The sequence below is a fragment of the Molothrus ater genome, chromosome 5 (genome assembly GCF_012460135.2).
Source record: "Molothrus ater isolate BHLD 08-10-18 breed brown headed cowbird chromosome 5, BPBGC_Mater_1.1, whole genome shotgun sequence".
In the NCBI taxonomy this organism is placed as follows: Eukaryota; Metazoa; Chordata; class Aves; order Passeriformes; family Icteridae; genus Molothrus; species Molothrus ater.
Genome location: NC_050482.2, coordinates 35485742 through 35500213, shown reverse-complemented (window position 1 = coordinate 35500213; position 14472 = coordinate 35485742). Strand labels below are relative to the sequence as shown.

The 14472-nt window shown below is 39.9% G+C and overlaps 1 protein-coding gene across 1 annotated transcript in view; it reads left to right on the top strand.

The window, feature by feature from the left end:
- Positions 1-5522: 5522 nt before the first annotated feature.
- Positions 5523-14472, top strand: part of PTPRR (protein tyrosine phosphatase receptor type R) — a 138918-nt gene continuing 129968 nt past the window's right edge. Inside the window, exon 1 of the mRNA XM_036401080.2 lies at positions 5523-5665. Coding sequence (XP_036256973.1) covers positions 5602-5665 — 64 coding nt within the window. The 5' untranslated portion in view covers positions 5523-5601. The remainder of the gene's footprint in view (positions 5666-14472) is intronic.

The following is a 14472-nucleotide window of genomic DNA, read 5'->3' as shown; positions in this document are numbered from 1 at the left end:
TATACATATTTTATATGTATTATTGAAGTGAGATATTAATTTATTACAGCCTGCTGCTTTCCAGTTTATACTTCTAAACAAAGCAGGCAAACCCCTCCCTGAACCCCCAAATCCCCAAGAACCCAAACCAACAAACCACTACCCAAGAAACAGTATTTTTAATAAGAAAATATGTGACCTCATTAAAGATTAAGGAGTATGCTGCAGGTTCATAAACCTGCAGCATACTGTTCAGCTTATACCAATTCACCGATGTGAGACTGCTCTTTCTTCCAGAATCATATTAAGCAACCTAGCTAGCATCTTCCTGATATTATTCATTTACCCATCTTCTGTCCCAGAGGGAAATTGTTTAAAAGAGATTTTAGAACAAATATTATGTGCATTATTCTGTGGGCTCATCTTGGATAAAGGAAGGTTGAAAAAATATGCCTTAGACTTGGAATGAAAGTAAATTAGCTTTTGCTCTAAAATGGCTCTTAATCCCTGTGGAATTTCATTCCATGATTTTGACTGGCCAATGAAAAAGATTGTTTTTAGGGCACCCATGTACTTCAGGGGGTTGTCTGTGTATAATGAACTGTGTGAGCAGAAAGGTGAAGATCTGATACTTCAAAACAACTATGAACCTTTTAAAAAAATATCCAGAGATGGACAGAATTTATCCAGAGATTTAATCAGGCCCAACTTGAGATGTCTTGGGGTTATCATGTATCTTCTCCCTTAGCAAAGGCATGTATAACTTCACTGGACATGAACAGATAACAGAGTCCTACCAATTATCTCAACTTTCCAGCTAGAGCAATTACTTTGATCTTACAATTATGGTATGTCATGTGCCTAATAAAAAATTAATCAAATGATACCCTAAAGAAAAATAATTAATGAAAAAATTCTTCTACCCACTGAATCTCTGAACAGTGTTAGGCTGAATATTAATTATACAAGATGTTTACTTGTTATTTGCTGAGGACAACTGCTATGACTCCTGTCCCTTAATGTTACATGAATGTCAATTAGATACTGACAGATGACAGTCTCCTGTTCATGTTTTTGTCTTCCAGTTGGAGGTGCTGCAGTTTCTGATGCACTGAAACCTCTTCTCCCGTTGCAAATATATTCTAGCAACATTGTGTGAAAAGCCAACGGGCAACCAAGTCAGGCAAATAAAAAAACAATAAAAACTTTATAATTTAACTGAATATTAAATCAGTCTGAGAGACATGACTAGCAGTTTGGTCTTGAGCTAGGATGAGAAAGACAACTTTGCACAAAATTGCATATTCAATTAATAAGATTTTGAGTGATTTCTCTTTTATTTCCTATTTCAAGGAAAGCTACACTTCTTGAAATAGAACATCAAAGTAAACCATCTGAGGCTAATATTGAAAATAGTCCAATGCCCAGATTCCCTCATCTTATCTGAACTTGACTTTAATCTAAAGCTGACATCCATGGGTTTGATCAGAGTTGCCCAAGTTTTGATTCATTTATCTTTACAAAATTTAGTTACTTCTGTGTTGAGAAGTTTACATTTAGCATATAAATAGTACTGTGCAATTTACTTTAGTTACTTCATAATTTAGAGACGTACTGCATAGTTATTAGTAACCAAGGGTAACCTGCCTTCCATATTTAAATGTGCGTTAGTTTACACACAGGCACATATGTGGGTATTTTACCAGTATTTCATGAGAAAGCCATATCGTATCAAATGACTTTGACATTAAATAACTGACTATACAAATAAGTATATTTCAAGAGTATATTTGACTAAAGGTCTTTTAAGGATAATCTGAAACTTCTTTTTATCTCTTTATAGCTGTGTTGTTATTGAAAGCACCTGACTTTATAAATCCTGATGCCCCTTGTAGAATATTGGAGGATGATAATTTCACTACCCTATGGTAGGAAAAGCATAAAAGAGAGAAAAACTTGAAATCTGAGAAAATGATGACATGGTACCTGGCCTGTTCCTCATACTTGCTTTGAATGGACCTGGACATTGAGCGATGGCTAAATCCATTTGCAAGTACTCATGTATTTGTTAGATACTCAGTACTGGTTAGGACTATACCAACCCCTGAATGGTCTCATTTAGTACTTAGCTGCTCATGCTGCAGATTAAGAGCTGCTCATGCTGCAGAGATTAAGTCTGCCTTGTGTCTTTAACAGGCAGATTTTAGACAGGTATGGCTGAATCCATTTGATTCTTTCCCAACAGCCCCAGTAAACAGGACTGAATTGTTTCCATCCGAGCTATAGTCAACATCTTAAGTAAAATTTTTTAAAAAGCTATATAAAAATTATTATATGGTCTTGCAAAATTCTGATTCGTGGTCTTGACGTTTCAGTTCTACACACATAGTCACAAATTAGTAGCTCAGAGACTAAAATATCCTTGCATCCTCTCTTCCCCCCTCCTCCTTGCTATCCAAGTTTTTGTACTCACAGCTGAGTCAGTATCAATTTTGCATGTCTATATTAGAGATTATGCCAAAAATACACTGGAGGGTCTCAGACCACTTTAGAAGGCTGTAATCCTATATTGACAGTGCTCATTAGGGAATATGATACATTTGCATTGGTGCAATTATGACTTTGCCCACTGGCAATCTCGCAGGACACATGCTATTATACACATTTCCTGTAGCAGTTACCTTTCTGCACTGTGTAAAAAGAAGCCCTCTTCCCATCCTGGCAACATCATTTAGTGTGAGACCTAATTGTACATGCCATGAGCTTTCCTCTGCTGAGACTGCTGTATATTCACACATGCACTCACCAAAAAGTACTTATTTTTCTGATTTGCATTAATATCTCAAAAGAATGCTTTGATCTTTGCATATAACCTCCTCTTCACCCCTCCTCCTCCTTCTACAACTTGTTTTCATTTATTAAAAAACACTGCTTCAGTTTTTTTGCTGGAGCTTGTCAAGGGACAAGAGATATGAGGATCCTTATTATTCACATCAGACAATTCTTTCTCCTTCAAATATATTCCCTGCTTGATAATCTGCATATTGCTGCTTCTTAAACTAAAGATCAGTTTTGAATCTGGCTTTCACTGTTTTAGCTTCCTCTTAAAGCTAAAACAAAAAAAAAATAAATTTGTCAATGAAAGGCTAGTGCAAAATGACTCCCAGACAAGGAAGATGGTCTAGTCAATGTGACAGGAGGAAAACAGCAAGAATTCTAACACTTAGACCAGTCTCTTTTAATTGTAACCAACGCCAAGTGTGACTTCTCAGTAGCATGTTCAACATGTCATATCAGAGATGAAGGTACTATGGAAAAAATATTGGAAAGAACTGGCCATATCCCACACCATTTACTCATTTAGAATTATTTGTAATATTCAGCTGAACATTTAATTCAGTTCTACACTTAATACACTTTAACTAAGTCATTCACTAATGATCTCCCCTCTGTTAATATAGTGTTCTACATGTGGAAATAAATTTAAAAATCAGTGAAGCTAGAGAATTCAAACTGATGCAACATGTTTTAGTTTACTTTCTGTGTAACAACTTCCCACTCCATAGTAATGCTTCCATTTTGCATTGACAAGACTGTCTTTTAAAAAGGATGCATTGATACAAAATTCAGCAAATTATTTAATCTAATCTTGGCTTCCCACTGAATTCAGCTTATGCATGAGTTGGATGTTTTATGTTTATGGAGTTTAAATGTTTTCTTGGATGTGGGCTCAAAACAGTATCTTAAGACATTTCCTCAGTGGAAAATAATTTCCTTAACAGGGTAGTGGTGAGTCATCTGGTCTTTGTGCCTTAGGGCTCTGCAAGTGAGGTGAGTAGATATTGCTACAGCACTCAATCATATGAAACCACAGCTGCCTCATCTGTAACCACATGGGGACAAATCAATACCATTAGCTTCAGTAAAGTTATCCTCTTGAGATATTTGACCCTAAATCCTTACCTGGAACATACAAGGGTGAGGACTTGTGGACAAAAAAATATAAAACATCAGAGAACTGACAGTGAATTTTTCTTTAATCTCTTCCTGGGAGTTGGCTAAATTGTAATTGGTATTGTACAAATGTACCTCTGAGGCTGGGGCATGTAGGAACTGGAGCTGTAGGGGTACAAGTGTGGTGCACCATACAGACAAGACTTCTTTCACTTCTTTTAGCTTTCACTTCAACTAGTCAGGACTAAAAGGATTAAAGTGGAACAGGATGTGCTGTAATTTGTATATACCCACAGCAAATTATCATCACAGCAGAGGAAGCACCAGAAATCTCATGGCTTAGCAGGACATCTGAGGCACAATACTTACAAAAGATATGACTGAAATGACAGGGCTAAAATACCACTCCTTGTTCAAAAATCCCCTTGATCATATTAATTCCCCGTTTCCGGCAGAGCTCATGACTGAGTGCTGTCTTCCAACCCAAGCCTTTTCTCACTTACATTGCTGTCAAGCCGAGGACCTGACTGCCTATACGTGCGTGAACAGCCGTGTGGGGGCTGGCAAAGGAAGCTCGTTTGCATATGTACAGTCACACTTGCAATTCCATCTAGATATCAGGGCCTGCGCAGCCCTTCCCATCTCTGTATGAAGAAAATTTCTGCAGAAAGGCTCATTCAAAGCCTGTTAGAGCCAAGCAAGCTCTGTTAATTTCCTTTGCTATTTTTCACTTGGGGCACATCAGTTGCAGACCTGACCACGGCTGTACATTGCTTGCCATGCCCAGTAACAGACTCCTGTAGATGGATCACTTGCTGGGTGACACATTTGCCACTAGCTCGCATGGTTGCTCTCCAGAAAATCTTTTTGATCAATTAAACTCAACTTTAGAAAATTACCTTGTTACAGGACTGCTTCGTATTTGGCCTCTTTGCATTGCTCACTGATACCCGTGTAATCCAATTCACTAAGTGTCTCTTGAGGAGGTGTTGCATCAGCCTGGTCTGAACCACTGCCTGGAGTTCAGCGGTTCTTCCTTTATTTATGTATCAACCGTGATTTTTCACAATGCAGTTTTTGCAAACGGCTTATTTTACAACACGTGTTTCAAACACACTGAAGAGGAGGATTACCTGTACCTCAAGCATAAACCCACATATCGTCGAAGTCCTCCCAGACATGCCCAAACTCCCGAGATCGCCTCCTCGGCGCTGCAAGATTGGGGAGATACAATCTCCACCGTGCCGCCTCAGCAGGAGCCCCGAATGCTGCTCCAGCTGGAAACCCAGGAGGAAATCACCCCCCGCCACCCATTCTCGCCTCCTCCCCGAATATACCACTGGAACGGAGATCTCTCTTTCTGCCTCTGCTATTGAACCCTGCGGTTCCCCGCGGCTACTGCGCGCCCCAACCTCCCGCTGTCAGCCGCCGCCCGTGCCGCTGGCCCCTCGCCTCGCTCCGCGCCAGGAGGGGAGGCAGGTGAGGGCGGCCGCCCGCCCGCGCGCCCGCGCGGCGTTGCGCATGCGCAGCGCGCTCCCAGGCATGCTCACTGCCGGGGGCGGGGGGAGCGGGACGCGGTGTGGCGGCGCTGCCCGGCTGCCCTCGGCTCCCCTCGGCTCCCCGCGGCTCCCCGCGGCTCCCCGCGCTCGGCTGCCCTCGGCTCGCACCATGCGGCGGCGGGCGGCCGCCTGCCTCCGGGCGCTCTGCCTCCTGCTCCACCTCCGCGCCGCAGGTGAGCGGGGGCGGCCGCGGCCGGACGGCGGGGCGGGCGGGACGGCGGTGGGGACCCACTTGCGCCCGGCGGCGCACCTGTTGGGCGGGAGGCGGCGGCTGCCCGGGTCCGGCCGGCGGCCGCCCGGGTCCGGAGCCCGCCAGCCCCGGAGGCGGCGGGAGCGCCCGTCAGCACCGCGGACAGCGGCGGCCCCGGGCGGGCGAGCCCCGCGCTGCGCGCCCCGCGGAGCGGCCGCGCTTCGGCCCCGGATCGCGAGGACCTGGCCGGGGGCTACGGCAGCGAGGGGAAATCGGGACTCCCTGTATTCCTTCTTCTTATTTTATTTATTTATTTATTTTTAGATACTGGTGAGGAGGCGTCGCTACTTGTATGTGCTCGTGGCAGCAGTGGTTTTAGAAAGGGAAATTTCAGCTGCGACAGCAGCGGGCGTTTCGGCTGTTAGCGATGCTAATAAATCCTCTCTCTGCTTTGCTGGCAAAACGTGTGCCTCATTCAGAAATGCAGTGAGCGATGAGCGCCCTAGTATGTACGTGAAGTTCCACTGCCAGTTTCGTTCCAGTAGTCAGAGCTTATATTTCTGGCGCAAATCTCAGGCTTCCTTTAAGCCGTGAAAAACTGCTCATCGTTCAGAGCCTCCGTTTATCCTGTGCAGACTTCAGCATATATTATCTAAGGAAGGAAATAAAATCTGGGGTAACTGTATAATTGAATTAAGTTCTCAATTAGTAAAGTTGAAGAGTTTGTTTTGTCATTTATGACAAGCTTAGCCACTTCTGAAGTAGTAAACGCTTGCAAGTTCCATTAAGTTTAATTAGGAACTACGATTAAATGCACAGGTACTGATTCTTCAGTCCTGGGAATGTTGTTTTTAGGAAAGATTTTTAAGCTGCAACAAATTTGCGTTGTCTTACTGCAGAATCATTGAAAGGAGCAATTGAACTTCATGTGTCTTAATATAGAAGAGCTGTATGAACATCCCAAATAAGGTCTATTATGAAAATAACTGCTTTACTGCTTTTTTTTTTTTTTTTTTTTACAGTTGTCAGGAGAAATTACTTTGTCTCAGTTATTGGTATTTTATTACCCTGTAATATTTGGCTACACTTCATAAAATTTATGGAGCCTCTTTCCTGTAAATCTATAGTTAGGATGCTCATGCTGTTTTGGCTTATATTCATATGTGCAAGAGATTATTGACTGAAAGATGGGAGCGTTTCATGATCTGTTTTAATAAAAGCCTTAAGCTGCTTTTAAATTGTTCTTTTACAACATGTATTAAATTTACCATCTGTACAAAATTAGAGTAAAGCCTCTATTTGACATAACATGCCATCTAATCTCAGTATATTCTCTATTAACAGTGGAATTTACATTAGTTTTGTTGTGCTTCATTTTTCTATCCTGCTAATGGAAACTGGGTATATATTCTGCCAGTAAGCTGTTCACTTTCCTTACTAAGTTCTGCTTGTTCCATTAAGTTACTGGGAATTCTTGCAAAGAGATCTTGTCTTTATTATTCAAATGTCTCTAATCATAAGAAAAAGAGAGGAAAATAGATGTTTATATGGTGCTACTGTTTTGCCTGAGTAATCATAGAAAATAATTATTTCAGAGAAGACAAGGGGAGGATGTACAGGAGCTGAATTCAACCTTTGCACGGTTGGGCATGGTTCACACAGAGCACAAGAGCTGTGCTTCCTCTGAGGCAGGGCTGCATACAACTTGCTCTTGTTGGAAGTCATTGAAGATGTCACAACAGTGAAATAACAAAGGAAGCTTAACATCCTAAGATATCTTTGTTTCATCTGATACAAGTAGAAAATTTGGTCTTACACAGGCTACCACTATGGACATCTTTTATGTATAGCCTAGACCTTCGAATTATTTATGGTGATTTTGAAGCTTTGGTTCATGTGAAATCACAAGATGCATTCTGCTTGCTATGTCACAAATTATATCCCAAATGTCAATTTTTGTGTAATGTGTTGGAAACTGCTTGGCTTTTTGTTCTGAAGCTGAATTTTTATGAGACATGTTTCTAGAGAATGCTTAAGACACCATCAGTAGGTATTAGGAAAATCTCTCTTGATATCAGTTGGTGGTAATAGATTTTAGAGAAAACATAAGTCTACATTTACTTCAGCCAATGCTACAGCAAAAATAATTAATGTGTTTAAGTAGAGCTCATATAGCAAATCCAGTTTCCTTTTGTAGAATGTAGAAACTACAATTTTACAGAGATTTTCATGTGCTCAGGAAGGTACCATTTTACTGAGTTGACTTAGATACTGATTCCAATATAGCATGAAAGTCATGTTATCAGAAAATGAAATATGATTGTGCTGTTGGTATATGCATACATTGCTACCTAAAATAAGACACTTGTGTGTGCATCTCTGAAAACAGAATTAGGCCCTTCTGCTGAGTGCAGCAGGTGAAGTAATCAACCTATATAGAGCTTGCTGTTGCAGGAAGACCTAAATTTGTAGCAAGTGATTACAGGTCAGCATGAACCTTCCACTTACATTATGCATTGCATGAGAGAGTGCATGACAGCGTAGGTTATACTCTCTTTTAGTATGTATGATCTAATACACATGTTCTTGCAATAAAAACCTAGTGTATCCCAAGGTGACTAGGAGGCACTGTCTCCTTGTAAAAGAATGGCACAGATAGTAGGAAAAACACAAAATGATGCATTAGACTAACTTGTAATTAGAGAGCCATCCCAAGGTGACTAGGAGGCACTGTCTCCTTGTAAAAGAATGGCACAGATAGTAGGAAAAACACAAAATGATGCATTAGACTAACTTGTAATTAGAGAGCCATTTGAGTCATGCACATTACTCAATTAATTACCTCTTTCACCTAATTTTATTTTTTAGCAAATTTTTAAAATAAAATTAAAATATATGTATTCAGTTACTGGAGATAGGTGATTCTGTGAAATAGAGTAGGAAAACCAACCTGACTTGTTGGTACTCCAAAACTTAACAGCTATCAATCATGGTCTCAACGCATCACCTACCTTGCATTAAAAACCTCTCTTGAAGAAAGCATTTTTGCAGAATTTGCTTTTAGGATGAACAAATCCTGGTCCTGCAAAAGCAGAAAGTTAACACCTAATTATTTGGTCAGGTCATCTACGTCATGGTTTTTTGAGAAAGGTCTTACACTATCTTGCTAAGAGCTTCTATTACCTCATTTTATTATTCTCTCCAGCAGTGAAGACATGCATTGACAGCCTTTAATCAATATGAACCAATACTTTCCTGCTGGCCTTGTCAGAGAGGAAGTGTGTAGATCCTTGTCTCCACCTCTTGATGGATTCGTTCTTCCAGGCCCCCAGAGGAATCACATTTTATCTTTTTTGGGCAATGCTGTAGTAACAGGAGGATTGCTTATATCAAAACTGAAGTTTCTTTGACCACAAACTAACACTCCTTTGGGTAGAATTCGCTAGGTAGAAATGTATGTTATAAATATGCTAGACTGGTTCTCACACAGCTCACAGGGTGTCCTAAGTTCTGCTGAGTTCAGCCTTCCTGGTCACACAGGCACTGTGTGATATTGTCATCGTTGGAAATTGATTGAGTGCACTGCAGTTTCTACTTAGGTGTTGGGCAGGCCTATTTTCTATAAAATGCACAAGCTCTGAACAAAAGTAAAAGAATCTGGAGACTGTACTTTTAGGGTTGAGGTGAGATCTGCACAAAACGCATTTGCCATCAGATCCATTTCAGTAATCTCATACTAATGAATGAATAATTCTAGGTTCCAAATACATTTAGAGTGAAAGTGAAGGAGCTATTGATTTAAAAAATGAATAAGGGTGCTGTTTCATTACACTAACATAATCTAAATGAAGCTGGTTCTTATAATTGCCTTCTTTAAAAACACATTGCTGGCCATGAGTGGGTGTTTTTACTAGAAGAGTCTTTTCTGTATTTATTAGTAGGACTCATGGATAATCAGAGGGTAGTCATCTGTCTCTTCAAAATTCTGTTGGGGAAAAAACAGTTTTATAATTCATTATCTGACTTCATATTTTTGAGGAAATATTTAGTTGGAAAAGAGGCTTATCATATTTTTACATGTAGAAATTCTTGCTATTCATAATTTTAAAAGGCATCGTCTTCCATGAGAGATTTATGTTCAGTACATCCATTATTGAAGTTTGTGGTCTTGGAATCTCTGACTAATTCCATTTATTGTATTATAAGGAAGACTAAAACATCTTAAACACTGAAGGCTTGTCTGAGCTTCTCTGGAGAGCAAAGTAGGAGAGCTGCTGAAAGTCCATGAATTAGGCTCTTGGGGGACTGTCTCTCTAGAAGGAGGCTAATGACATAACTTTGTGGCTCTATTTGGTGGCAGGCCCCCCTCCACAGGGGTATTACAATGATTGCTGTGGGGAATTATATGGAAGCTTAGGGCTCTTACTCCATAAAGCACAGTCATTGTGCTGTAGGATCTTCAGCATGGCTTCAGAATAAATACTTGGAGAAGTTAATAAGATCTGCTCAGAAATCCTCAGTGGGATTTTTTAGAACAATACTGCTATAAAAGAAAGCCAAAACTTTAAGAGTGGAGTTGACTTTGCTTCACAACAGCTATATATTTCCATGGAAATACAATTTATTTCCTTGAAATGCTATGTATTTACATCCATCTTTTGCAGAGCAGTATTTATCTACAACCTTCATTGGAAAAATGACAGTAATCACAAAAATTAGAAAATTATTGCATCAGTTTCTTGCACCTTCTGGAAAAAAAAAATCTGACAGGAGTCTATGTGGTACATTAGTGCCAGGCATAAGTATGGCAGAATACTTAAGTGCCTTTGGGACCACTAGCTCATCTCTTAATTCACATGAGCAGACCTAGTGAAATCAATGGTCTATGGTATCCAGTTTCAGTATTGATGTATCACGCAACAGGCCCATGAAATGAGATGCAAAGTGTCTTTTTGAAAAAGATACCACTCATGCTTAATCCTGATTCACTATAGCTTTGGATATTTTTGGCCAGGGCATTTTTTTCTCCTACAGAAAAGAACAAATTTAGCAAAAATAAAATTCCAGTTGTTTCTGTTTTAAGCAGCTTGCTTATTAGAAAGGGAAAAAATCCTTGCAATCATCTCCTCCTCCCTCCCTCCTCCCTCCCTTCCTCCCTCCCTTCCTCCTTCTCTTGTGTGTACTCCCACCCTCATCACACATGCATGTGTGCGTGCCCTTTCTTGCTCTCACAGCTGCAAACACATGCATAAAGAATCATTCATATTCCTGCTCACATAGATACATACATTATGTACTACTTGATTTTGTCTGAAATTTTTGGTCAAAAAATTGTTTTTAGCGGCAAATCAAAATATTTTTCTGAATGTTTACAATTGTCCTATCCTGTTCTTGCTTAGCTCTGATGTACTTTATTTGCTCTGAATTTTGACTTATCATGGGTACTGTGCCCCTGCTGGAAAAGGCCTGGCCTTTGGTTCCTGGACCTAGCTAGGAAAGCACAGAACCCTTCCTATGTAGGAATGTGACCTAGTAGTTCTGTAATGGGATGTAGCCATTGCTAGTAGCAAGGCTGTAAGTTTTGTCCTGATTTTGAAAGGCCTCATGATTAGTATTTGACATATTTAATATTAAATCTGACTTTTGCTCATACCTTTGCTGGTGATTTTTGATCAATCTCAAGCACGATCATTTGGGACACCTGGTCTGTCCAAACTTTCCTTGACCTGCTTGTTTTGCTTGGGTTAGCTCTGACAGCAGATTTTCTACTTAAGCAAGCGTTTGTATCTGTTTTGATCTTTTTGTGTGTGTGTGTGGTACAACTGTAGTATACACAGGAGCAGTAACAAAGGCTTGGTAGAGCAGCAGAGGCTTGAAGAGTGGAGGCACAGGATGTTTCGTTAGCCAAGTGCGGGTATGGGATGATAAGAGATAGGGCACAATCTTGGCACTGAAGACTCCATGGTAGAAAAAGCTCAGTAAAAGGTGAAAATGCAGACCTGGAGCTTGAGAAACTGGTTAGCATATGAGAGAACTAAGAGATTGTATCTAACATACATATGTGGCACCTTTTATAGTAAGTTCAGATATAACCTGGAGCTGCAGACCAACTGAAAACCAACTGAAGAAAGAGGAAGTATAAATGCATATTAGAAAACATAGATATATGTAGCTTCCTAAGAGGAAGGAAGAAGAGAGGAGGAAGAAAAATCCACCAGCATTAACATCATATCACTCCTGATGAAGGACTCCAGGTGCTGACAACTCCTCATTACAGTGCCCATCACTACCACCAGTGGGAAACCACTGATCTGAGGACCCAGAGAAGCATGGAGTTAGAGTAATACCAGGGAAAGGGATAGACAATTTGATTTTACTGTTCCTGTAATTGTGACTTTTTCTCTATTCCTTGTTTTTCTATAAAAGTTAGATCTAGACTAACATCACTTCTTGAATTAGTTTGTTAAGATTTTCACTATGCTAACTATAAACTCTTGGCTTCACTTACGTGTGTAAGGTGTGCTTCATCTTTGTTTATAAAAAAGACTTTGAAAGTAACAGAGGAATTAATCTACCCAAAGGAGGCTGTGAGAAGCTATACAGCAGCATGCCTGATCATTAGGTCTAGCAGCTACTTTGAGTAAATAATGGCTTCATTTGTATTGCACTAACAGGTTTTGGCTAAAGACAAAGCAGTGGTGTTTTGGCATAAGTCTCTGCTGTGATGGGAACAGTCACAGCATGCAAGTCCCTCTGTTATTTATGGAAAGTACTTTCCTAAGTGAATTCTTTAGTCAATTCAAAACTTCATGTATTACCAAAGCAGCAAGTGGATTTGTTTTTTTGCCTTTTCAGGTTTCCCTTGTGTACCTCACGAAAGCACTTATGAAAGTATGTTCTGTTGCCCAGCTAATGTTCAAGTAGTATTTTAGCTACTGTTTTAACTGAATTTTATTGGCAATAATTTTTGGTGCACCATGCTAAAGCTCAACAGCAGTTTATGTTTGGCTAAAAGTGCATAACTTTATCCAGATGAGCTTTAGATTTGATTGATGTACTATTTGGTGACAGCGAGATATATTGTTAGCTAGACAGTACAGATGCAAAGCATATTGCCTCCAGACAGCTTTTGTTTTCATTTTTGTTTTCAACATAATATAAAACCTTTAAATTTTCCACCAGATATGTTGACTCCTTTTAGTATGTTTGTTGGTTTGTTTGTGTTTTTTCTTTTCTCTTGGTAATGTAGATGAAATAGGGATAAAGCAATAGATTTTCTGTCTTTTGAAGGCAAAGCCAAAGGAACGTCCTGTTGCATGCACCAGAAGAGACAACTTTCACAGTCCAGAACAGACAGAAGTCTTCTAAACCTGCAGGAGTGTTTGTGCTATGTCTAGAATTACCAACAGTTAGCATTTCCCTTAGGATCATTGCTGTTGTAACTCCTGAGGGTTAGAACCATGCTCATAAATGGTCAGCATGAGAATAAGCATTTTGGCATTTAAGCATTTTTTTTCTCCTTTCTGTGGAACATGACCTCCATGGTCCTTGTATTGACAAGAGAGAACTGCAAATTCTGCTCTGAATGGGAGTCCATTTCTATCTCGATGTTCTAAAAAGAGGCAGGGAATGAATCTCCCAGCTGTGAGAACTTCGGTGTTATTGGAGAGGATTGATCATTGGTCTGCATAAGTAACGTTGACCTGCATCTCACAGTGACTGGGATAGCTGCTCAACAGGTAATAAACCATGGTGCAAGAGATGATAAAGCCAAGCCTATCCAGTCTGGGGCCAATTTATAGGTTTGAAGGAAGTTTGTATGGGACGAGAGCTTCTTTCAGAGTGGTGAGCCAAGCAGAAAGGAAAAAAGCATGGGGAGCTCAGGGTACAAAATTTAATTACCAAAATTTGGTAAGTATTTTTGTTACTGAAAATGAGAAATTACTTGGCAACAGCCTTAAGTACTGTAACTCAAATTGCATTTGAATTAAATTTATCTTTGAAAGCAATCCATCAAGTTTCAGCATGTTGTTCCCTTATGAAATGAGTCTGCATTTTATGCTTTTTTCCATTCAATTTCCAGCTTTTAGCATAGAAACCTCAAGCTGTGTAATATACCAAGTTCTTTTTACTATAAAAAGACTTCAGTGTTATTATAGTGCCAGTGTGTTAAGTGTGAGTATTAGGTACTATTGTGCATTTAAAATATATGCACTAGGTATCTATATTCATTTGTGCATTTTATTTACTAGTTAGATACAGCACAGCACTTTTGTCAGTGGGTTTGGGGTGGCTGCACTGCTTGCAAGTAGCAAATATAGAGTATGTATCTCATTATAGAAAAATGTGACTTTTCAGGAGCATAACTTAACCAAATTTGTTCGGATTAAGATAAATAACAAGATTTAAGAAATTACCTCAAGTTGTTTTTCCAGACACACATCATTACTTTAGACACCATTATCGTGGCCCTATCAGGTTTATGTTATGTCCCACTGGGACTTTTCCTTTTCCAATCAAATAAATTTCTAGTTTGTGGCTGTAGAGGATGTTAAGGGGGAGGCACCCAGCTTGAGTGGCTTTTGTGTTGTTGTATCACGGTAAAATTATTTAAAGGAACCAGAGGTCTGAGATTCTGCTATGGGAAACCTGGGGCTGAGCTGGCAAGGAAAGCTTGTTTGACTGAGGGTGGGGTGAGTAGGGAGTCATCATTTCCTTAACAAGGATGTAAGATAAAATATCTGTAAAGCTCTGATATTTTTATGTTTTAAGAAGATAAAAAACATGCTG